The 24145-nt window shown below is 36.9% G+C and overlaps 2 protein-coding genes across 3 annotated transcripts in view; both read right to left on the bottom strand.

Annotated features, from left to right (window-relative positions):
* Positions 1-217: 217 nt before the first annotated feature.
* On the bottom strand, positions 218-20671 carry LOC132122253 (endothelial PAS domain-containing protein 1-like). 2 transcript variants are annotated; one of them, XM_059532291.1, is made up of 16 exons: positions 20331-20671; positions 15169-15359; positions 11862-12013; positions 11653-11737; positions 10758-10876; positions 10466-10668; positions 8638-8744; positions 6390-6537; positions 6087-6304; positions 5038-5252; positions 4504-4614; positions 3567-3979; positions 2494-2620; positions 2303-2417; positions 2072-2227; positions 218-1776 (listed from the first exon to the last, which is right to left on the bottom strand). In XM_059532291.1, exons 1-16 carry the CDS (start codon positions 20354-20356, stop codon positions 1625-1627), a joined length of 2538 nt encoding a protein of 845 aa, XP_059388274.1. In that variant the 5' UTR covers positions 20357-20671; the 3' UTR covers positions 218-1624. The 2 variants fall into 2 exon arrangements, with proteins under 2 accessions (XP_059388274.1, XP_059388275.1); XM_059532292.1 differs by having other exon boundaries at positions 2303-2414; positions 20331-20670.
* A 2707-nt stretch (positions 20672-23378) lies between these two features.
* Positions 23379-24145, bottom strand: part of LOC132122252 (protein kinase C epsilon type-like) — a 77736-nt gene continuing 76969 nt past the window's right edge. Inside the window, exon 15 of the mRNA XM_059532290.1 lies at positions 23379-23770. Coding sequence (XP_059388273.1) covers positions 23624-23770 — 147 coding nt within the window. The 3' untranslated portion in view covers positions 23379-23623. The remainder of the gene's footprint in view (positions 23771-24145) is intronic.

Genomic DNA, 24145 nt, shown 5'->3' with positions numbered 1-24145 from the left:
TGATATAAATAAGGTGCAGTGTAAATTTTCTTGTGTGAATTGCATTAAAAAGGATTATCCTGCACCAGTTATACAATTTAATAATCACTAATTTAATTCTAGTTCTAAGGCTCACTGACTTGGTATATCATCCAGCCCATTATTGCAACAATAAAGCAAAAAAAAAAAAGTGCATTAAGTTAGGTGGAGGGTCATAGGAAGAATAAGATGAGAATGATTTGTAAATAGCACCATTTACGTTTTAATTTCTTTTAGACATAATGCAATCTTTCATATATTTTAATGCTACAAAGAAAGACTGGAATACAAATGCTTGTTACTCTAAGACACTATCCTGAGAATAAACAATCATAGACTCTCTCAAAGATATATGATAAAATTAGCTTAATATATTTTGTTAAGAAACACACAGAAACTCCAGAGTATCACGAGAAGGTCATACACATCACAGAATTTAATACAAAATCTAATAACCTATATATATATATATATATATATATATATATATATATATATATATATATATATATATATATATTAGATATGTACTGTAAAACTGTAAAGCTACAGATTCATCTCTGTCTACTGTACGAGTACCAAGGCACTTCTGAACACCAAATACAAACATTTTTACGTGTTACAGAGATCTATAAAGACCTCATCTAATGTAGACACAATAGATATGCTTGTATGAGAAAATAAAATACAAATTTAGAGTTCAGTTTTCAAAGAAAGAAGACGGGAGTTATCTTTAGAAGATGGTTAGTGTTAGATGAGCCTGAGAAGTTGGCCAAGACACTGGGGCTTTTCAGTTTGGTCTTCCATCTGCATCTTTTAAAATAAAGTGCTTTAGATGACAGAAACTATACATTTAATACAGCATTTGTCATGATTGTGAAAAGAATAGAGGAACAGATTACAATACCATGATCCGCACTCATAAAAATGGTGATAAGTGTATAATAAAATGCAAAAATATATTTTTTTTTTTGCAATTGCGGATCATGGTTTCATATACTAAGTAATTTAATAGAGTGAGGCACCAAAATAAAAGATCAAATGATGGAAGAGCGTGGTGCAAATGGCTCTGTGAAACAGAATACAGTACTAAAATGCTAAATGGGAAAACAGACATGTTTCTGAGCTACACAGTTTTATGCCACATTTGTTGCTGGTACAAAGTCGAAGCAAACGTTTAATGCAATAGATTGGCAAAACAGTTCACCGTCGTTGATTTATGCAAACACAGTAGCTGTATTCCAAGCTGAATTAAATAAAACTACCATTTAAACTACATACAGTATATATTATTGTATATATTCTAGTTAGTTGAGATATAACTTTGCAACAGTGAAACATCTGGTAAATCTGACCATAAACGTTAAGAACACTTAGCATTTGAAGGCACAGGACACTATTAGAGTTTGAGATAGCACAGAATGTGGTACATCTGAACACATTTTAAACAAGTAACAATCAGATTTTCCAAATCCATATTAAAATATTACACGTCTTAAAGGAAAATGTACAAATACGTCCAAATAAAGGCTGATGATACATGCATAAAAGACAACAGCATATATAGGCAAAGATGGGTGAATGGATCACTGAAGACGCTCTGGGTCTATGTGCTCTGGTCCAAAGCTCTCAGGAGATCACAGCCCTGAAGCAGATGCAGGTTTCCCTGTAGAGGTACGTTTACCTCACAGTCATATCGTGTCAGCTCTGGCAGGCAGTAAGACTCAAACGATGGGCCCAACAGTTGACTTATCATGCCTGTCAAAAATAAAAGAGACCTGTAACTCAAATGTCACTTAGAGAAAGACTCATTTGATCCAGTTATGGTCTGGAAGATCTGCAATATGCACTAAAAGTGTATGGTCATTATGATTTAAAAACAAAAAACAAATTAATACTTTTGACAAGGCCATAATAAATTGACCAAAACTGACAGAAAAAACTTCAATAATGTAACAAACGTTTTTTTCTATTTTTTTTTTCCTATTCATCAAAGAATCTTGAAATGTATCAAACATATTAAGCTGTTTTCAACATTAAGATGGAGACTGACCTGTGTGTCTGCGTGGAGGCATCATGTGGTATTGTCTGTTACTGGGAGAGCTGAAAGACTCTGGGAAATGCTGTTTGGGATCCTCTGAGCTTCTTTTGAGAGACTGACTGCAGCCGTGAGGAGCCACCAATCCACTTTGCATGCATGGAAATTTATCTGTCAAAAAGGAAGTGTGTAAATTTCAGTATAGGAAAACTAGAAAACAAGATGTTTAAGAGAGAGCTGATGTACCTGTTAGCACACTTGTGCTGAGAGACTTTCTGACAGAGAAGGCGCAGCCGTCGACGTTCATCGTCTTCATCCTTTTTTGCATTCCATTTGCAGACATGTGAGGAGCTACCACCTGCTGAACAGTAGTCTTTGGTATCACTATGTGAACTTTACTCATTTCTATTAGACTACAGTGAGATTGGAAAGATTACCTTTGGAATATCAGTGAAAGAGCATGATGAACTGAAGTCGGACGGCCTCTTTCGTTTGAAGTTGTTGACGAGAGCTATCTGACCCACACTCATGCCTTTCTGTAAAGGGGCAAAGCTCTCAAAAAATCTAAAAATAGCAAGAAAAATTAAGTCAATAAATGAATGTGACCTTTGTTATAGTACACTACCATTCAAAAGTTTTGGGTCAGAACTTTTTTTTTCTTTTTGAAAGAAAGAATTTTTTTATTCAGCAAGAATGCATTAAATTGATAAAAAGTGACAAGATATGTATAATATCCTGAAAAAATTTACTGAAATAACTTCTGAAAATTCAGGATTGCCATCACAGGAATATTATTAAATATTAAATATATTATTTAAAATAAGATATATTTTAAAATAAGTTAAAATAGTAACTTTAAACTGTAAAAATATTTCTGTTTTTAATGTAATCAAATAAAAGCATTATCAGTGAAAATAACAAACTAGTTTATGTACAGGACAGCAATGCATTCTGCTTTTTTTTTCTAACTGGACCCCATAGTTTAGCAGAAGGTACACATTTTCCATATATATATATATATATATATTTGGCTTTAGTGCTATGAAAATATAAAAAATTATTTTCCTCACACAGTATAAATTAATTTTTTATACATGAATATATATAGTTGCTTTTATATTTGTTCGTCCTTGCCATCAAAAAATGTGAAATTCTCTGTTCAGCTGCATCCTTGACCGCAGCTAGAACATATGTGCAGACTAATTTGCAATTGGTGTTCTTTTTTCAACTATTTGCATGCATAATTTGTAATGGATCTGGACTTTTTTTGCATGTTTTCAGTCATTTATAGCTGTGTTTACACTGTAAGATGTCCTCAAACACAGATGACGGAAAACAACATTAATGGTATTCTCATAATGAAAAGTGACTGCAGCATTTGACCTACACAAAAGGTTACACAATTCACTTTCTTGCAAAGATGATTTCCTTGTGTGAATCCTTATCTAGTTAATCAATGGTGCCAAGTTTATGTATTCACACTTGTAAGGTAATTATAAACTCTACTCACCTTTGCTGTGGTAGTGCAGTGCTGAAATTGCATGGTTGTCCTAGATCTGCTGTGCTTCGGTCATCCATGCATCTAATATCTGTACATTCATACTGTGAGAATGGGTCAGGGGGCCACTGAAGAATCTGTCCACCCTCCTTAGAGGAAAGTGGGACATTTGGTGCGGTTTGGTAAGGCTGGACATGAGTCGTGTCTGGACATGTGTTAGTGCTGCTCTTGTTGTCAGGAGGGAATGGACCCAGGGGCTGGAAGAGATCAGCTACGCTGCTGAAGCTGTGCCGGAAGGCTGTGCTCAGGCCTGGACCTGTGTCAGACACCGGCTTCTCCAGGCAGATGGGGTGCAGCTGGAAGTCCTCACCATCCATTGGAATGTATGGAGCAAGAGTCTCCAGGTCCAGATCACTCAGGTCCAACTGCACACAGTTAGATATCCAAATAATTATGTAAAACATACAATTGATGAGAAAAATAAATATTGAAACTAAGACACTAAAAATACACTAGCAATTTATTTAGAAGAAGAATTTTTTATAATCCAGTCTGTATGCCCATGATTGGGATGAAAGAGCTGAAAATGATCATTATACACTACCATTTAAAAGTTTTGGTTTGGTATGACTTTTTAATGTGTTCAAAATCAGTCTCCCATGTTTATCAAGGCAGCTATTTTTGACAGCAACATTTTGAAATATATCAACAACTGATATAACTCTTTTCTATTTTAATATATTAAAAAAAATAATTTATTCCTGAGATTAGCTATTTTTCAGCCAATATTATGCAGCCTTTAGTGTAACATGATTCTAATCTGTCTAAATAATTATTTTCATCAAAAGAAATGAAACAAAAATGGAAAAAAAGGAAAGTTGGGATAAATTGGAATATAATTTGATCTATTACAGATGAAATTGCTTGTAATTGTATTGTAACACCTCACCCTGGAGTCTGTGGGATTTGTTGCTACAGTTTCAGGGGCGAATAGCTTCTCTGTTAGCTCCACCTTCAGATCACACTCTCCATTGCCACAGTAATCTACTGGACTGCTAGGCTGCAGACGTACATTCAAACACATTAAACCACTTCAACACACCATAATATTAAATACATTTTAACTGCATCCTTTTTAAAGAGGCCATACTAGGAGGAAATCAAAAAATGGAATTTGTTTGAATATATAAGACTTAAAGGTACATTAAGAGAAAGCCATGTTAGGTATGTTTCGAAGCATGGCAGCTGGTTTAAACTGGACCTGAGCTAGTTATAAGCTGGTCATGTGCTGGTCCTAAGCAACTAACTCCTGCTCAGGACCAGCTTAAACCAGCTCATGACCAACTAAGGACCAGGTTAAACCAGGTCAAACCAGCCGCCATGATTTAAAACAAATGCCTTTTTGTTGAACAGGGAGGCCATAAGTGACCATGAAAACTAAATGACAGTTTTTGACATATAACTAGATGGATATGGGACGTACTGTAGAACAGCTGCTGCGGCCGCTCAAGCAGGGTGTGGAACAGGGTGTGAATTTGCCCGCAGGAGGCACCTGGGGTCTGGTGAAGGTGGAAGGCATGTTGCACAGTTTTCTATCAGGACTGCCATCAGGCGGCGTGTCCACAACCCACGACGGTGCCACCACAGGAAGCTTGGTGGACTTGGAGAAGAAAGTCTGCTCTTCAAAATCTGGCCTATCTGCAAACGCACATGACAATAACAGGTCAACACACTTGTGGGATAAAAAGAACTGAAATTAGATGCAGTCTAATAAAATTCATACATCATGCAAAAGTGGATAGACACACCTTAAACAACACAATGTACAAAGGTTTCATGCTCACTACTATCTGGCTCAAGTGAGAGTTACATGAGAATAAATAAATAAATAAGATGTTAAAAACAACCTCAGACATCACCAAAAGCAATTATAGAAGTGTTGAAAGCATCACACGGTGGTGATTTCCATTCCATGCAGTGGTTTTACGTGTGAAGACATGCATTTTGATGAAAAGAGAAATTAGTATACCCGTAATTGCCCTGTTATGAGAAGAAACACACAAACACTGCCGAATGCCATTGATAAGCCTTCACAATCACAGGTGATGTTGAAATATAAAATTTACCTTTATTATATAAAAAAAAACTTTAAAAAAAAAAACATTTTTTTATAATACAAAACTTTTTATGCTAAAACCCATTCTAAGCCATAAGATACCCATGTGCTGCAAAGCAGATTGATACAGCTTTCTTTTACATTGTCACATATCGCATACCCTGCAGCAAAGCCGAACTACAGTGCCACTGATCTACAGTACAACAACGTCTGCTGAAAACATCGCAGCTTATGACCTGGGCAGTGCATGTGTGTGATTGGTTGTGATTGTGAGGTAGAGTAAGGAGAGCCAAGGGAAGGAGCTAGAGTTCATGCATGCAGGATGGGAGTAGATTTGTAATCGGGGGTTGAGGATGTGAAGAGGGTGAAGCTATTTTGGGGGGAATGGTTGAAGTAGTGCCGGATGGCGCTCTGACCAAAGTCCAGTGCAATGATGGCGTCTCCTGGCATTGGGGCTAACTGAGCTAACTCCTCAGGTTCCTCCTTGAGCTTAGTGAAAAGAATGTCCTCAGCTTCAGAAACGGAGGAAGCTCCACCCTGCCTGAACAGTTCTCCCATGTTACACATGTGGTAGGGCTTGAACAGACACTCTGTCTGATCCAGGGAGAAGATGACGGACTGCTCCTCAACAGAACTGAAATAAAATGACAGAATGAGAAGAATATCATAAAAGCATTAACTGTGACAGGGATCTGTGAGGGTGTCTTTTAACACAGTACCTCAGGACGTAGTTAATGCAGATGATGCACTGTGGTTGGGAGTTGCGATTGTTGTAGATGACAGTTGCCTGGGTCTCCATCCAAACGTAGCCCCCGTGCTTGGCTAGCATTCTGTACTGGCCACTCACCACTTGACCCTTATTACAAACTGAAGAAGAAAACAGATATTGTAACATGCACCAACATTTTGCATGTTATTCAGCACAAAATCTTTGCATTTTCACAGCATTTTGTGGCATTTAAAAGGTGATATGAACCAATAGTTTTAAAATGTGTAAATCAACCTATGTGAATGGCTTAAACTTAATACTGTCTTTGAATAAAGTCCATATCATGTAAGTTTAGTCATCTTTCAAATCAAAAGATCTTACTATTATCTAATACTCCAGGTGCTTATCACTGGAAGAGACCAGTGAAGAAGACCAGAGCACTGATCTGGATTAAAGACATCAGAGGAACCAGATCAGAGGTGCTGCACACTTCAAAGGCTTGTTAGCCACTAATGCACAAGCTAATCAGCTGGGCCATCCTGAACAAGCTGAGAGCTTTTGGGATGTTACAGATGAAGTCAAAGGACATATAATGGGATTCAGGCCATCTACTCAGCCTCTAAGCCACATGTGGCAACAGCAATCAAATCAGTTTCCTCTGAATGTACAAACAAAATCCCATTCAACAAGATTGGACAGAAGCCTTTGTATACAGTAGGATGATATTGTGGTTTAGGATGAAACTAGAAACTAGAATATCCATTATTGTATTCTCAGTGCACCATTACAATGAAAAAAGTTATGCATTGCTTATGTATATGATGCATTGGAAATATAATTCATGTAAATAAATCAATAAGTATTCAGTGAAACACATTCTACTGCATAACCATGACAGTTCATTTCTGTCACATAAGAATTATGAGATGAAAAGTTGAAATTATGACATTAAATACCATAATTAAGAGGAAAAAACGTAAAACAAATTATTAACAGAAAAAGCTAAAATTATGACATACTAATCAAACTCATTACATAAAAGTACATTTTTGTATTATTTTGACTTTTATGTCATGTTTTTGAATTTTAGAATGTCATGATTGTCACTTCATATCTCATAATTCTGAATAATTACATTTTATCTCATAACAATGTAACAAAAAAATTAACTTATATTTTGTATAGTTCTCTGTAATTGTGGGGATAATTATTATTGTACTGTTTACCTTCCTGTAGCATCAATATTTTGGTAAATATTTAGGTCAGTAATAATTTTAGTTTTTGTACTAATTTTGCATGTTTTTAAAGATATTTTGTTTTTGAAATGATAGGAACATTCTCCAAATGTATGTAACATTCAGTACTATTCTGTAACATTCTAGTGCTTTCAAGAACATTTCAGAACATTGTGGGACAAGTCATAAAAGACATAAACCATCCAGCATACACTTCTGAAGCTTTGGACAACTCACTTTTGGTAACTGTTTATGCTGAACTGCCGTTAGCTCAGTATTTTGCATGTGCCATGTAATTTTTATGCATGAGTAATAACACATTAGCTTGTATAAGTTGTCAACATTTCTTTTCTTTTTTTTCTGATGCACAAAAAACAAATATATGATTCACATTCAGCATGAAAAACTTAATGAATAAACAAGCGAAACATAAAAATTGCTTTACTGTGTAATTTTGATATTTGTCATAATTATGTCGTCATATGATTTATCAAAGCATTATTTTTTTCTTATGTGGCAGAAATGGGTATACAGTAGGTTTAAGTTCTTGGGAGGCCAATTTTAAAAGCAAATTAGCCGAAAACATTAAATGTCTTTTGCATCTGTTAAGTAAATAAATAATGCAATGCAACAACCATTGAGTTTATAAATATCTCTCAACAATTCCTGGAGCCTGGCGGGACATCTGTTTCCCTCAGTCATCAAGCCCATGGGAACACCTCAGGTCTACAAGGTTTTGAACTCAAGCAGTTTACCCATGGACAGAGATGAGAGGCATGGATCTATTCCAGACCATGAGTCATTTCAAGACGGAGTCAAGATTGGTGTAAAGATAGGTAAATTAGCCAAAACGGCGGAGACCTTGACATATTCACACAATGAGCTACTGCGTTGTTTCTCGTGAGTTTGCAATGAGTTTGAATTAGTCTTTTCAAATCTAAACAGAATGAGACCACATGAAACCCAAATTGTTCTTTCATAACCTCCTGGATTTGCATTTGTTGGATGTAAACAGGTACTCACGATTTTGGTGGCTCTTTGTCATGCTTTCAGAATCCAAAGCATGGCAGAATTCATACACCGAACGGCCAAGAAGTTCCTCAGGCCTATACCCGATCAGGCTGCTTACTCTGAAACACAAAGACAGGTCAAGAATAAAACTAATTGAACAGTCAAAACAAAGCGTGATTGAATTAAACCACATCATTAAGCAAGATTCATGACTGTCGATTATATCTGGTAAAAACAATCAAACTTGTGCTGCTGGGAGCCAATGTAAACTCTCTGCTTAGCTTAGTGAGAACAAATGATTACAAGCGGGACCCATGTTTATTGGAGCTATAAATCTCTCGAGCAAGACATTTGTACTTGTTCTTTCTGATCATTATCTTTAATGTCCGGTTTCCAACTTGTTGGATTAAAAGACAGAACAGCTCTCATGTATCAAGAAACTGCCTTCAAAAGACAAAGGCCATGTCTTTTTTCTGTTTTTGAAGCACTTTAGCGAGTGCAAGATTGAAGACAGATGTGGGGAATTTTTTGCAATGCTCAATATCTTCAAATCATTTTTTGTGCTGTTAAATTCCATGCAAACTCATGCAATTGTTATTTTTCTTTTATTTGAACCTTGAGTTTTACCCTGGAACAGCCTCTCATTTCCTGTTCCAGTATGGGCTTTTAATGAACTCCGTGCGTTCAATAATGAGTCCTATTAAATGGAAGCACGCAAATATCTGACTTCATCTGTTAACCATCCTTACAACACATCCACTGTAGTGTAGCCACAGTAACTTGCTTTTGCACTAGAGTACATACGGCAGATCCCAGAGGCCACAGGTGAGCAGGCACTGAGAAGAGCAGCACCGACCCCACAGCACATGTAAGAGAAGTCAATTGTGCCCTTTAGGAGCTTTCAAGAAATGAAGCTAATCTTAAGAGAAAAGCTCATCTTCCTTTACCACACACTGATAACAATCCAGGCAGTAGCACAACAGGATTATGATAAGAGTTCCCAATAGTGACCTTCGAAATGCATATATTAACTCACAAATGTTGCTTACCTGCGCACAAAATAAAACAATGGTAAATACTGTTTGTTTACAAACGATACAGTGACCTAAAATGAAATATAAATGTATAAAATACAGTTTTAGCAGATATACTGTACACATGAAATCATCCAGACAAACAGACTGTAAATATTGATGACTCATACTGAACAGCACAGATTCTTGTCCAATCAAATGCTCTCTAGAGTGAGAATGTCCCTCCCCCTCAAACCACCTGCAACTGATTGGTAACTAGCAAATAATGATTCATGGCTGTAGATTAAAGTAAAATGAGCTTTACAAAGCTTTAAGCTAATAAATAATAAATAAATTTACGGATTTAATTGGAAGTACATTAACACAGGAGAAAAAAAACTAAATGTGATCATCAAGCAATTTCACGGGGCCTAAAGTTTGTAATATATTTCCATTATATAACAAAATACCAAACCAAGTGGCTTTTACACATAGTAACACATAGATTTTACACAAACTAAGACAGCACAAGCACAAAGAGAGGTTTATTAGTTTCTAAATTACAAAATAAATAAATATACAATTCAACATTAGAAGTAAATAAAAAAAGACTGCAAAAATTTAGAAAAAAGGGTTGGTTTCCGTATCATTTGCTCTAAAGATGCCTTTAGGTTTTGTATAAACATTTGATATTTAATACAATTAAATTCATAGATTTTTTTTGGTAGCTTTTATGTCTAAATTCATGTTGGGCCCACTATTCATGCACACACACAAGCACATTTACAATATGCACTTATATTTAAATCAGTGAAACCATTTCTTGCCTCTCATCACAGTAGATAAACTTCATGTCCATACTGTGTCTGCTCATGAACGTCTTGCTGTCGAGAGGTGTGTCGACATTTGAGGGATGTGGAATCGGTGCGCACAGCATAGTGACGCATGTGAGGGGTGGCTCTGAAAACCCACACAGGACTTGAGGGGGGCGGCTGCTGCACACTTGGAGCTGCCCCGTGCAATGCAGCACCTGACAGACAGAGAGGTGACACCATATTTTACTTAGCACATGCACATATGCGCTGCATGAAGATGTATGATATGCTTATGCATTCTTACCTTCCAGCTGGCTGATTTGAGGTTGACAGTGCGACCTCTATTGGTGACTGTACATTTCATCCTCATAAAGAAATCTCTGCCCATGCTCATGTCTCTCCCTTTTCTACCATACACAGGTCCTGTCAATCAAACACCTTTTGCTTAAAAATCATGTATTTACTATAAATTACCATTGTGCAAGCAATAAAGCATTTTTCTAGCACATTCAGAGGACTTTGGTCTGTATGTTGGTCATGGACGCAACAGGTGCAAAGTTCAACTGAATCAGTATGTTGAAACCTTAACTACAGTATATTGAGTTCTCTGTGCTATTGCAGTGGGATTATCTCCAACTGACCAATGAAATGGCATTGTTCCTCAAAGTTACGTCACTCGCTCAAAAACTCTAAATGGGTCAGGTGACCAGCGCGTGAAAGATACAGACAGTGTGAGACAGATAAAACAAGAGGAGGAGAAAGATTCGCTGTGGGGAAAGGCCACCTAACTCTCATTCTGAGTATGTGTCTGTGTGCAAGCACACGCTGCTTACATGATAGCAACAGAAATAGTAACTTAATGAAACTAGGCCAGAGTAAAGGCAACGTTTGGTGTGAAAAAATGTAAAAATCTCACATTGCTCAACCTTAACAAAATAGGGGGAAAAAAGCCTCTAAAAGTCTCTACAGAAGGGACGTTAAAAAAGGGGGACTTGTCCTCACAGGAACCACTACAAGAATGTACAAAATGCAACATCCTGACTGTGATAAGTGCTTTCAGATAAGGACATCTCCATGGCAAATTACATCCAGTGATAAAAAGGACTAGAATATTAAATGCAACAGTGTATTCAAAATATCCAAATCAAAAAATGGAATGGCTGTACTTCTGGGAAATATTGTTCCGAGCTGACGCTCACCTGTTTTTACACTGAGATTCTCTCGGATTTCTTCATGATCGCAGGGGTGCGTGAAGTCAAAGATGCTGTGGCCTGTCAGCTCTACCTGAGAACAGTTTGCAAGGGAAGTAAAGTTGAATGCTTAGCCACTATAAATTAAGTAACAGACAGTTTTTATGTCTTCTTCCTGTAATTATTCTCAAGAATAAAGGAAATGAGGTTAGGCTCACCTGCGTTAGGCCCATAAATTTACTGACATTTTCTGAAAGGAATATCATGTCTCCATCTGATGTTACCACAGCGACAAAGCCTTCCAGAGACTTCAGATATAGACTGTCCATCTGGCTGTAATCCTGTGACCGGGTTTGCTGGACTGTGCAGCCTGGGACAAAAGACAAGACAACTTAGTATAGTGCAGTGACTTATTTGCAATTTTACACTGGACAACCATCAAAACAATCTCAAGGACATAGACTCATATCCTGTACCATTTAGCTAGAAGTAAACAACTCAGATTCAGTTAAACAGACTTATTTATCAAATTAAATTCACATACCAACATGGAATAAAAACAAGCTATTGAGCTGATCAGCAAAGAGAGGATGTTTGAGGTACACAATGCCATGAAAAGCATCAACAACTTGAGAAAATAATTAAAGCAAGGCTCCATGCTGTGAGGTTCATGTCTGCTTCCCTGCAGATAAGGGCCTCCTCCCTGCTCATTCAGATCAGGCAATAAGAGCCTGAACGCTGAGGCTTTGACCCAGCTCAGACATCAGAACTGTGTGTCCGCATTGTGCATTTGGGTGTCAGCAGGTGGTCCATGTCTGCGCTCCCACCTCAGACCCCACAGCATTCGTCCCGGTGCTATTAATACTTCACTGTGATGTCTAACTCCTTTAGCTCTCAGCCAAACACAGGAACTCGCAATTCTCTGCCATTCTCTGTCCATCTCTATTAGAATCATTTAGGCTTTTTCTGGTCATTAACAAGGTTCTCTGACAGCCTGCTCAGCGACTGCTCTTTCATGTCTCAGGAAGTTATGTTTCAACTATCAACTTTAGCTCAGAAGTTTTTCCTAAAGGTCCTTAGGAAAATACAAATTGACAACCATTACTGTTCAAAAGATCAAGGTCTGTATGGTTTTTTTATATATATATAGTTTTATAGAATAAGGATGCATTTTATTGATGAAAAAAAAAACTGTTTCTAATCGATAATAAAAAAGTAAAAAAGTATCACGGTATACACAAAATATTAAGCAGCAGAACTGTTTTCAACATTGAAAATAATCAATTAACAATTAAAGCACACCTGCAGGTAACAGATATGTGCGAAGAAAGAAAAAAAAAATACCAAAAAAATAAAAAAAACTAAGAAACAAAGAAACAAAAGAAATTCCTGCACACTATCAATACTTGTAAAAGTATCAAAAACAATAATTTATTGAGAATGTTTTGACCAAGACAATTACCTATTGTCAACATTGGTACAGAGACAATAATTTATGGACAACGTTGAGACCCAAACAATAATTAGACCATAACGTTGTCGATAAATTATTGTTTTTGATTCTTTTGCAAGTATTGGTATTTTGCAGGATTTCCTTTTATTTCTTAACATCGATAATAATAAAAAATACATACTTATTAAATGCTAAATCGGCATATTAAGCTTTGCTATTGCACAATAAATGACAATTTAAGATATATTACATTTATAATAAAAACATTATAATACATATATTTTTATTATAACATTATAATAAAAAACACTTGGACTCTTCTGTACAGGACTTCCTGTTAAAAACAACCACTTGAAAATTAGACTCCAGAGTACAAGTCCAGGACTTGTTAAAGAGATTTCAATAGTGATTTTTCATCAGACCTCTTTGGTTCATCTGTTTTGGCCAATTTGATGATGAGGGTTTAAAGATCCATATCTTCAGAAGGATGTTTGCTGGAAATTCAGCATATAATATGATGCCCCAATGTTTAAACAATGTCTCCTCTGAAGAAGGTTCAAAATGTCAGACAGGTTAAAAAAAAATTCAGACGAGAATCATAACCTTGTTAACACCTATCAGTAATATTATGATTCTATGACTATGCAGACACACCTTCACCGAATGACATATCAGTTTTCTGGTTTTGTAATCTCGGGGCCTTTCAAAGGTCAAAGCATGACACAGAAACACATACAACACACCGAATATCACAGACAGGCCTGCACGGCGCCATCGGGGGAGAGTGTTGTGGCTAAGAAAAGAGTGTGAGAAGAAATCATGATTCACAGAAAACAATACCACTAGCAGCCCCTAATTACCCCACACCTCGTCATCTCCCTCTTTCCCTGTTTCTCCACATCCATCGATCTTCCCCCACCCACTTCCACATCACCCACACACATTTCAGCAGATTCCATCTCTTCCCTTTTCATTGTTTGATGCTCTTTCTCTCTCTCTCTTTCAGAGACATGTACACATACTGTACACATGTATGTGCGTAATGGAATGAAGTCTGGAAACAATACGCAGTGCTCTTTGTCTGTCTTCCTGCATTTCTTATTGTATATTGAAGAGTACAGGACATCTCATGGACCTACCCAGCCCAACTTCACTGACAAATAAACATGTTTACTTAGCTGTATAAATGAGGACACACCACAGACATCTACTGAGTTTATTTACTATGGACTAACCTGAAGCAATTTTGAATTTTTAGTATACAATTTTTAATATAAAACAACTTTATTTTATTTATAAATCATCTTTTTCATACCGTTTAAAAGTTTGTAAGAGTTTTATCTTAAAAGAAACTAATACTTTTATTTAGCAAGAGTGTTTTAAAAGTGACGGTTAAGGCAATTAAAATGATTTCAAATAAATGCTGTTCTTTTGAACTTTCTGTTCTTCAAAGAATCATGAAAAATGTATCATGGTATCCTCTAATCTATCATCTACACACACACAAAAAAAAAAAAGTAAAATCAGCTTCACAAGCATTGATAATAATAAGAAAGGTTTCTTAAACACCAAATATCAGCATCAGCATGTCAGAACGATTTCTGAAGGATCATGTGATGGTTTGTGTGTGCAGACAAAGTTTGTATCGATATGTAAACTAGCTGCCATGGTTGATGAACCACTTCCTATAGTTTTTCAGGATTACAAAACTGAATGCCGAAGATATAAGACACCAGATTGGGCAAACTGTAGAAAGAATAGTAGCAAAAAAAAAAGGGCAGTCCATAGAAAATGGGTATTTATGACCAACATAATCTGCCTCAAACTTGAGGGCAATCTTATGAGAGCAGTAGGCATGTTTCACTAAATTTTAAATGGCAGAAAATACAGAAACTTAACGAGCCTAATTAGTGTACTTAAAAAGTTCAATTTATTTTACCATGCAGCTCTTTGGGATGCAGTTGTGCGACTCACCAACAGATACAATGGAGTTTGACTATCATGGTTATGTAATTACAGTAGGAGTTTTGCCTACTGTAATTACAGAAGATAACATTTTTCTAGCTTCATACCTGAGTTGAAGAGTTTGCGTGTGCGCAGGAAGCTGATAGCTAGTCTCATGATGGAGGCTTTGTCCAGGTGGGAGCTGACGCTGTGGGGTAATGGCAGCTGATGGGCCAGCTCATAGAACACTTCTGTCTCTTTACTGCGCCTGCAGCGCGCTGCATCACGGGACTTTTCCTTGCGCCTTTCTGAAGGATGCCTAGAAAACAGAAGAGGTGGATGAAAATGACACAATCTAAAGGCTGAGTTTCAACTTAGATACGGTGCGCAGCCAATGTTTTGTATATACTCACACTAGTACTTGTAAATTATTGAACTTAATACATTTCAAGAAAGGACAATAAAACAATGAACTTTAACTTCAGACTTCTTATCTATTGGCTGGCACAGTCAAATTGTATAGGAAAGAAAGTCAATTGTCTATTAATTTAAAACAATAATATATAGATTTTTTTTTTTTGGTCCATTTGCAATCAAAATATTTTCTAAATATTCTGTTTTAACATTAAGCATATTTTTTTGTGCACAAACACAAACTTCATCGCTGAGTCAAATCAAAAGTATTGCAAAACCACACCTGTGAGAATCTGTGCATTACGTTTTAATCTAGGTTTACTCACTCTCAAAAGGGAAAAAATGAGTCACTGCAGGATCAAAAACAGTTTAGTCTTAAATTTGGTAAATTAAATCAATCAGTCAATTTGTGGCAGGTCAGGTCACAGGAACGGGCTCATGCAGATGTCTATCTTGAGCATGTTAGTTCATAACTGTATAGCTTGGAATAGTTCACACCAAATAGAACATATAAGACTCAAATTCTCAAGAAAGCACATCAAAAATATGTGGTCATTTATCTATCCAGACAGAACGTTTTAACTTGCCAGGCAGAAGATTTCTGCGGTTTGTGGCTTGCGAATGTGTGGCAGAGAGAAGTGAACTCTCTATGGCCTCTGTTTGTGGTGTGCCATAGTTCACTGTGCCACCCTCACAACAAACCAAGCCACACAATGCTGTTTCTCTGCAAAATTGCCACAAGTGCTTTCTAATGCATCACATATTATGACACACTAACATAGATACCAACACACGTGGCCTGCGTGCAGCGCTAAGTTTCAGGGTCGGTGGGAGGTCGATGCTGAGACCAGGATCTAGCGGAGTAATTCCAGTAGCAGTATCCCAGTGTGGGTCCCCTATTCCCCGGCTCAGGTCAGTCCGGGTCTGGGAGTGTTTGTAAAATGTGCACAGTGTGGTGCGGGGGCGCAGGAATGCCATTATCAGCCCTCTATTATACAGCTGCATATTTGGCAACCACTATATGCCCCTTTTCTACCCTCCCACTACCCCCATTTTCACAAAAAAAATTGTCATTGTAATAGTAACTATGTATTCTTCTCACAGGAAATGGCTGATCGTTTTTACTCCGAGGTCAAACTCATGGGACTTATGCATGAATTTACTGTCTGCATCTCCTTGGGGCTAAATGAGGAATGGCAACTTCCATTTCAACTCAAACTGTTACTGCTTTCTGTAGCTCAATTGGTAGAGTATTGCGCTATCAAGCGCAAGGTTGGGGGTTCAATTCCCCGGGAACACATGATAGGTAAAAATTGATAGCCTGAATGCACTGTAAATCATTTTGGATAAAAGCATCTGCTAAATGCATACATTTAATTTAATTTTAATTTCAATGAAACCACATTGGGGTTTTAATGAGATGAAATCAAGTGCAGCTAAAAATATAAACACAATGGTTCAATAAATGGGAAAAGATAATGCTGACTCATTTAGAGTTCACGTGTTCCTTACATTCATTTGTGTTAAAAAAAGAGTGATTGTCTTCCGTGAAAACAGAATGATGACTTTCCAGAGTTTAAGTGCTTATGCAATGAATTATACAAGCTATTTACGGTTATAAAATATTTAAAATACTATGCAATAAAACACTAATCTCTAACAGCATCTGCCCTTTTACTAATGTCTTATAATTTCTTGGAATGATCCAATTCTTAAATAAATGCAAAGTGTCAATCATATGTCAAGGACATTTTAATGACAGGGCACCTTAAATTGTACTTAATCATGAGAAATAACAGAAAGAGCTTTATATGCGCAAACAACAACAAAATGCTGCTTACTGCAAAATTTGCATAATGAAACATTTCGCTGCGTTTAAACACTGCACCTTGTTCCCTTATTCTGAAAGTCTGACATGCACGGAAACCATGAACCAAACAGACAACTAAAAAAACAAATGTAGAAACAAATAATTAAGCAGTATCATGCAAGCAAAAGAAGGTTCAATAAACAGTATGCCAAAACAGAATCAAATGCTGCGCATCTTTGAAAAAAAACAAACAACAACAAAAAAACACCATTTTGAAGTTTTATTTTAAACAGATTGGTATTTTAATCAAGTCAGTTAAGAAAACAATTCAACAATACACTTAATAAGGACAGTTGTTATAAGCTATATATTTAATTCCAGTATAAATCGTTGGTGTGAGTGAATCAGTTAAGTGAATGATTCAATGACAAAGGCAATCACTTGTCACCACCTACTGGCATATCAATGTAATCTACCTGTTGCATAATCTTAAAAAAGCAATCAGCATTATGCATAATTGTACCTAACTTCTTAGACTTGAACCATGAAGAAAAATCTTTTTTCACAGCCAGCTGGAATCAGTAACCATCACCCAATGCATGAGCTCCTAGCTTATTTTTTCAGTAACACAATCCAGATCTACACTGCCCAAAAACCCCTTGGATGTGAGCTGAGCGTAAGCTTTATCTCACTTTATAGATGTCGTTTTTACAAACCCCTTGACCGCATTCTGGCTGGATTCAATCCTTCAAATGAAGGGGAGTTGTGTCCTCTGCCCTCTACTAGGCTACTGAGTTCTGTTCCCACACAGTCCAGCTGCTGACCTCAACCCCCAGCTACGCTACAAGCGCTTTCGAAATTAACTGGCTAAACAACTCTTGAATTGGGAATGTGCTAAAGGGCAAGGTAGCCTGAAGATGGAGGCCTGCTGGCCGTTATCGCCTCTTTGTCCTCCCTTTTGTGACCTTTTCAACATTCGTGGCATTACTGGAACAAAATAACAAGACTGACAGCTATGTAGCCACTCCCACCTGTAGTGTTTTTTACACTAAAAGTGTCAGTCAGGCTCTCAACAGGAGGATAGTCTGTATTTCAGCGAGAGATCTCAGGGGAGATTTGCGTGAAACAGAGCTGTCTTGATTCCTAAAGCATACATAAAGACATAGCAAACACAATGGCGAGACTGCTGTACCTATCACCTACTGCCTCAGGCGTCATCACGCACAACCTCAGCAAAATCTGTCAAAAGGGAGCAGATCATGTGATTAGCCAATGTGAACCCATTTCTCCCTCTGTCTCTCTCTGCATCTCTCCTCTCAACCAGATTAGGCCAGAGTTCACCGAGAGCCAAGAGCCAGACTGTACAGAGCACCCATTCACTACAGATAATCCTATTTTCCCCTAACCTCAAAGAAATGGCCAACCTTTAGTTTACCAATCAGAATATGATAACTAAACCTTATGTATTGCATACATTGCATATTCCTTCTAGATGTCATTAAAACAGCACAGTTAAATGATTACATTACCGACTGGTGCTAATTGCAAAAGACAGTTAATGAAACACTTATATAGCAAGTTAAACAAACCAGATAATAGATACGAATTGGATAAAGTGATGGAAGTAACCAGAGTAGGGAAACATAATGTCCGGTTCACTCATGAAAAAAGGAGGTGAACCCTGATCTGATAACCTCAGTTTCAATTGGAACATTACATCCCCATTAACAAGCCACCAAGAACCACACAGAGGAACATTTAACCCTTCTTCAACACGCCTTAGGCTTCAGAGAGCGAGTGTTGTCTTATTTTACCACCAAATCAAAATGCTGTCAGTACCTGGCAAAATCTGGCTTATTAATGTCATCCATGCAGATCACCATGACATAATTTTCACCAAAAACAAATGCACATATGATAAGTGATATATTTACCCTTAAATTTGGGTGCATCCTATAGGGATAAAGACATTTGAGTTGCTAGGGTAAAAACAGTGACTGAGTTGGCACAAATTCTTGCTAGAATATCTGAAGGGGAACACTAAAGTCAAGTGACTTGGTATAAAATCTCTAAAAAGTAAGAGTAATATGGCAGCATGGCAAGTAAAAGGTAAATCATGTAAAATATATAAAAATATACATTTATATAAATATTAATATTTTATAAATATATACAATTTATATTTTTTACATGATAGAATGATAGAAATTGTAAAAATGTCAAAATAATGCAATTTCAATAAAAAATATTTATTCTATAATTTGAGTTATAATGGGTTTGTGGGGAAATATGAGGTATTAGTAATAGTAAGGTATCAGTTAAAAAAATGATAATGGTTTTTAAATGTAAGATTTTTTTTACTAAGGTTAGAAAACAAATCTAAAAAAAAAAAACGAATAAAAATGACTGTGACATTACATTGTTGAAAACAAAACATTTAGACACACACTTCTAGGGAAAACATTTAACAGTGATATTTGAATTCAACAGGTAGTAGGCTATCTTGTAACAGACTCCGCTGTGCATCTGACGGTCTGTGAAGATCCAAATCTTTGAATAAAGATTTGCTGCTTTTTGTTTTGCTTTAGTTCATATATATATTTCACGAATGCATATTGAACAGATCATTATTTTAATCCATTCGTTTCATAACTAGATGCAGTAAATGTGTTATTTCTTATAGCGACTGAGCATGACATTTAATAACATTTCAAGTCATCCATTAACAAGTCCATTAACAAGAACGAGCCAAAAATAGCGCTCGCGCACACCTCTCCAATATCAAAGTCTTAAAAAAACTAGGGGTGATATTATGTGGGGGGGGGGGGGGGGGGGGGTTATTATCTAAAACATATGAGTTCAAATACAACACCAGTAAGTTTTAGGGAACCTTTAATGCGATAATGTGGCTCAGGTTAACAGCAATTAACACCGCGGTTTACTCCGCTCTGGTGCCCGTGCCATTGCGCAATACGTCAAATCTCACCTAAGAATGTTAAAGTAAACAACTCAAGAAAATACATAACTGATAATCCACACAGCAATGGAAAGTTTTCTGTGCCTTACCTTTTTTTCTCTCTCTCGGCTGTCATGATGCACCTATGCTGAACAAAACTTTGTCTTGCGTAAAATGAATTCACTTGACTTTTCCTAAAAAAAAAAATGTTTTTAAAGAGTTAAAACGTGTACTTTCTCACAAATGCCTTTATTTAGTTATTTGTACTCCGTAATGTCCATTCTCATGACATTTCCAGTAATTACCGGAGCAGTTAATGCAGTCTCAGAACACTGCCGAGGATCGCACTACCTCTCCAGAGTGACGCTGACTGACCGGACGCTGGTAAAGAGCTCGTGAGCGTCGCTGCTGCGCTGCGCGTGTATCAGCTCTGTGCACTGATTGGTGGTTCACCTCGCGCCTGGCGCTTCCTCTTCACACAAAAGCGCTATGCAGCTCTGTGCGCATTTGGCCTGTGAAAAAGATAGCAGTATCAGTGTCTCATATAAAACAAACATCACGTGAAGTGTCCAAGAAGGATCCAAAACGATTCAGGGCTGAAGTTTTATCTTTGAACCTGGACAAACAAATAAAAATGACCGTCAACCATGGAAAAATAACAGTAAAGCGTCTTTTCCGGGAGTAGTTCTTAATTGGAACGTATTTAACTTTAGTTCAACTCTATCTTGGACCTATTCCCATTTAATAAGAGGCTTCTACCAGTATACCATGCAAATAAACATGTAATCCATCCCTTGCTATGACTTGGATTTGATGGAAATCATAATTGGAATGGTTAGAAAAAAAAAACATGTTTTGAGAAGTTTAGATCTTTGCACCTCAAACATTTCCATTTAGGCTTGTTCTTCTATGACTGATGAAGTACAGCTTACATTCAGCTCATTCGCAATAATGCACACACATTCATGTTGGTTTCACCATGTTAGCAAGAACATCTCATGGACGCAAAAGTTTTTGGTGAGGGGAGAAACCTGTTGGTAACAGCAGATTCAAATAACCCAAAACTCCTTAAATTTCCTTACATGCAAGTTTATTATTATTGTTATATATATATATATATATTTTTTTTTTAATTTAGACTTACAAGTAGAGCCAAACCTCTAGCCTCTATTTTACTTTTGCAATTTGATGTTGTTTTCTCCAGGTGTGTGTGTGTGTGTGTGTGTGTGTGTGTGTGCACATAACACTCTTGCAACATACAATAAAAAACACATTGTTCATACATCTTGGAGTTTATTAGTTAAACAAAACATTCACATCCTTTAGATGACAGTACATTTGGCACATAGTAAAATGCTTACGAGATAACGCTAGTGTATCCAGAAAAGAAATACCTCTGTGCACATGAAGCTTCACCATATAGAAACTAAAGTCCAATACCGGATGTATAAAATACAGCACTATTATACATATGAAACATTTATGTATTGTAATACTGTATGCGCAAATATTAAATAGTCAGCCAGAGGAATCTTTGCACTTAATTTAAGAGGTAATTCTTAGTTTATTTACTGTTTTGACTTTGAAGACAGACCATGGATGCATCCTATATATCAAGTTCATTCCTTTACAATTAAAAAGGAAACAACAGGAGAAAATAAAGCTGAACAAGACATTTAGCACGAAACAGTGAGGGAGACAGACAGGAAAGTGCCTGTGAGAAAAAAGGCTTCAAAGACAATCAGCAACATTGACCTATCTACCCTGATCAACCCACAGACACGTTTAAAAAAAAAACAAAAACAAACAAGTCAAAAAAAAAAAAAAACACTTTAAAAAGAACAATAAAACACATCTCATTCAAATCGCCACTGAATTGCTAAAGCAAAAGTCATCACATTCCAGAAGGTTTTAATTAGTACGCCTGAAATGTACCCTTTCTTCGTTTCGTTCCCCTCTCCTTTAGAGTCTTTCACATTGCACAAGTAAATGATTCAACCACAGGGGGTTCACAAAATTTTAAGCAAGACTGAATAGTTTAAAAGATATACAGAGGTGTGCAACAATTGTCTGAAATAAAGTAACAAAAAGATGCAAAGGAAACAAATGACTTACACAAAAAGGGAAGCATGGCAACATCTATGTTGAATAAATTAAAAGCTCACACATTTTTCCACTACATTCCACAGCTTATGTACTTCAGCAAACTATGTACATGAGAACGGCAGAGAGAAGCATGAGAGAGATAGAGAGCGAGAAAGCCTTTGGTGAAGCTCTAACCTATGCAACACAAGAAAATCAGCACAAGAGAGAAACTGAAACAGAAAAATGTGAAAATAAAGAAAAGAACTAGGGGAAATGTGTTCAGGGTATTGCACATAGATATCAAAAACATGGTTTTCTTTCCATAAACTGATGCTACTCAAAAACAACACAATTTGCAAGACCATGCAAACAACTGCCTACTCTAAAAAGCTCTCACAGGCTTTTGGAGCGAATACTATGTACATGTTACGTTCTGTACAAATCCACCGGACAGCTATGGGTACTGGTCTGTCTGCCCACGACTATACCTTCGTATGCATAGCGGCTGGACACGGCACACACGCACACACTGTAGTCTTTGCACAGTCGAGTGCAAATGAAGAGCTATTGCCAAACAACATGAAAACAACTGTAGTGCCTCAGTAGGGCAAGGGCCTCTCGCTCTCATACATGCAAACACATGCACACGGACACATACATGTCATGCTCACACCTAATCAGGCCGACACTTCGTAACACAACCCATATACAGCAGATCAACATTACAAATGGACCTTCATAACACTGATGGAATATATCTATGTATATATACTACAAATGTCTTTGTATATTTAAAAAAATTGTTCCCAAAATGTCACCTGAATCCACAAAAAGGCATTTGACTGCACATATTTCACGTATGCAAGGTAAATTCCTCCTCAAGGGCAAGACCTTTCAATCAAGGGTTTATGAAGACCCAACCGGTGTCCGAAATTGTTGTACAATCATTGGTATCATCAATTTTGGTTTAAGGTAGTGCATTCCGACCCTTCCTTCCTTGGGCTCTGGAGAACATTCGTTTTCTGATGGGTTGTCAATCAGATGGTTCAGAATTGGTTTTCTGATTGAACTTGTTGAGGCCTGTGAGATCCATATGTAGTACAGTTTTTTTTTCTTCTCTTTTGGAGATTTAAAGAAGAATAAAAGAACAAAAACAGCAGTAAAGGGGAATTGAACCACAGGGACTAGCCGTTCTGCTCTGAGCCCCGTCTTCAGAACATTTGTGGAGTGTTTTCATGTATTGCAATGCAGTTTGGGTTTTTAAGTGTTTGTTGGTGTGTTTAACATATATATGAGATGACAGACAACAAGTGAGGCTTTAAGACGAAGCCTCCTCTCCGAAGTAGGAGAAGCCCTTGAATTCATCCTGGTTGATTTGTTTGATGATGGCATCGTCTACTGGCGTCAGAACAGGGTCCTCGCGAGTGAAGTCCTGGTCGAAGTTATTCACATCGCGCTTTGTTTTCTAGAAGCAAAACAGACACAGACATATTTAATGAAGGTTTTCTGAGGTTTAGCTTTTAAAAGTTTTGTTCATCTTTAAACACAAATTAAGACACTAATGAAACCGGAGAGACTCCTCAGGCTTCTGAGAAAGTCTATCAACCCAAAACATTGACACTTCAAAAAGTTTATAAAGAGATCAAACAAACCTCATTGGTTCTTGAGGAAGCTCATATGTACTTGCTAGACGTGTGAGAATAGACCTCACTGGTTCTTGCAGAAGCTCAATCGTACTTTTTTTACACATGAGAAAAAACCCTACATGGTTCATGCAGAAGATCAATCATACTCGGTGTTGGGAAGGTTACTTCGGAAATTTAATTAAAATTTCATGAGT

This window comes from Carassius carassius, chromosome 40 (genome assembly GCF_963082965.1).
Source record: "Carassius carassius chromosome 40, fCarCar2.1, whole genome shotgun sequence".
NCBI lineage: Eukaryota > Metazoa > Chordata > Actinopteri > Cypriniformes > Cyprinidae > Carassius > Carassius carassius.
This window is presented reverse-complemented; position numbering and strand designations above follow the sequence as displayed.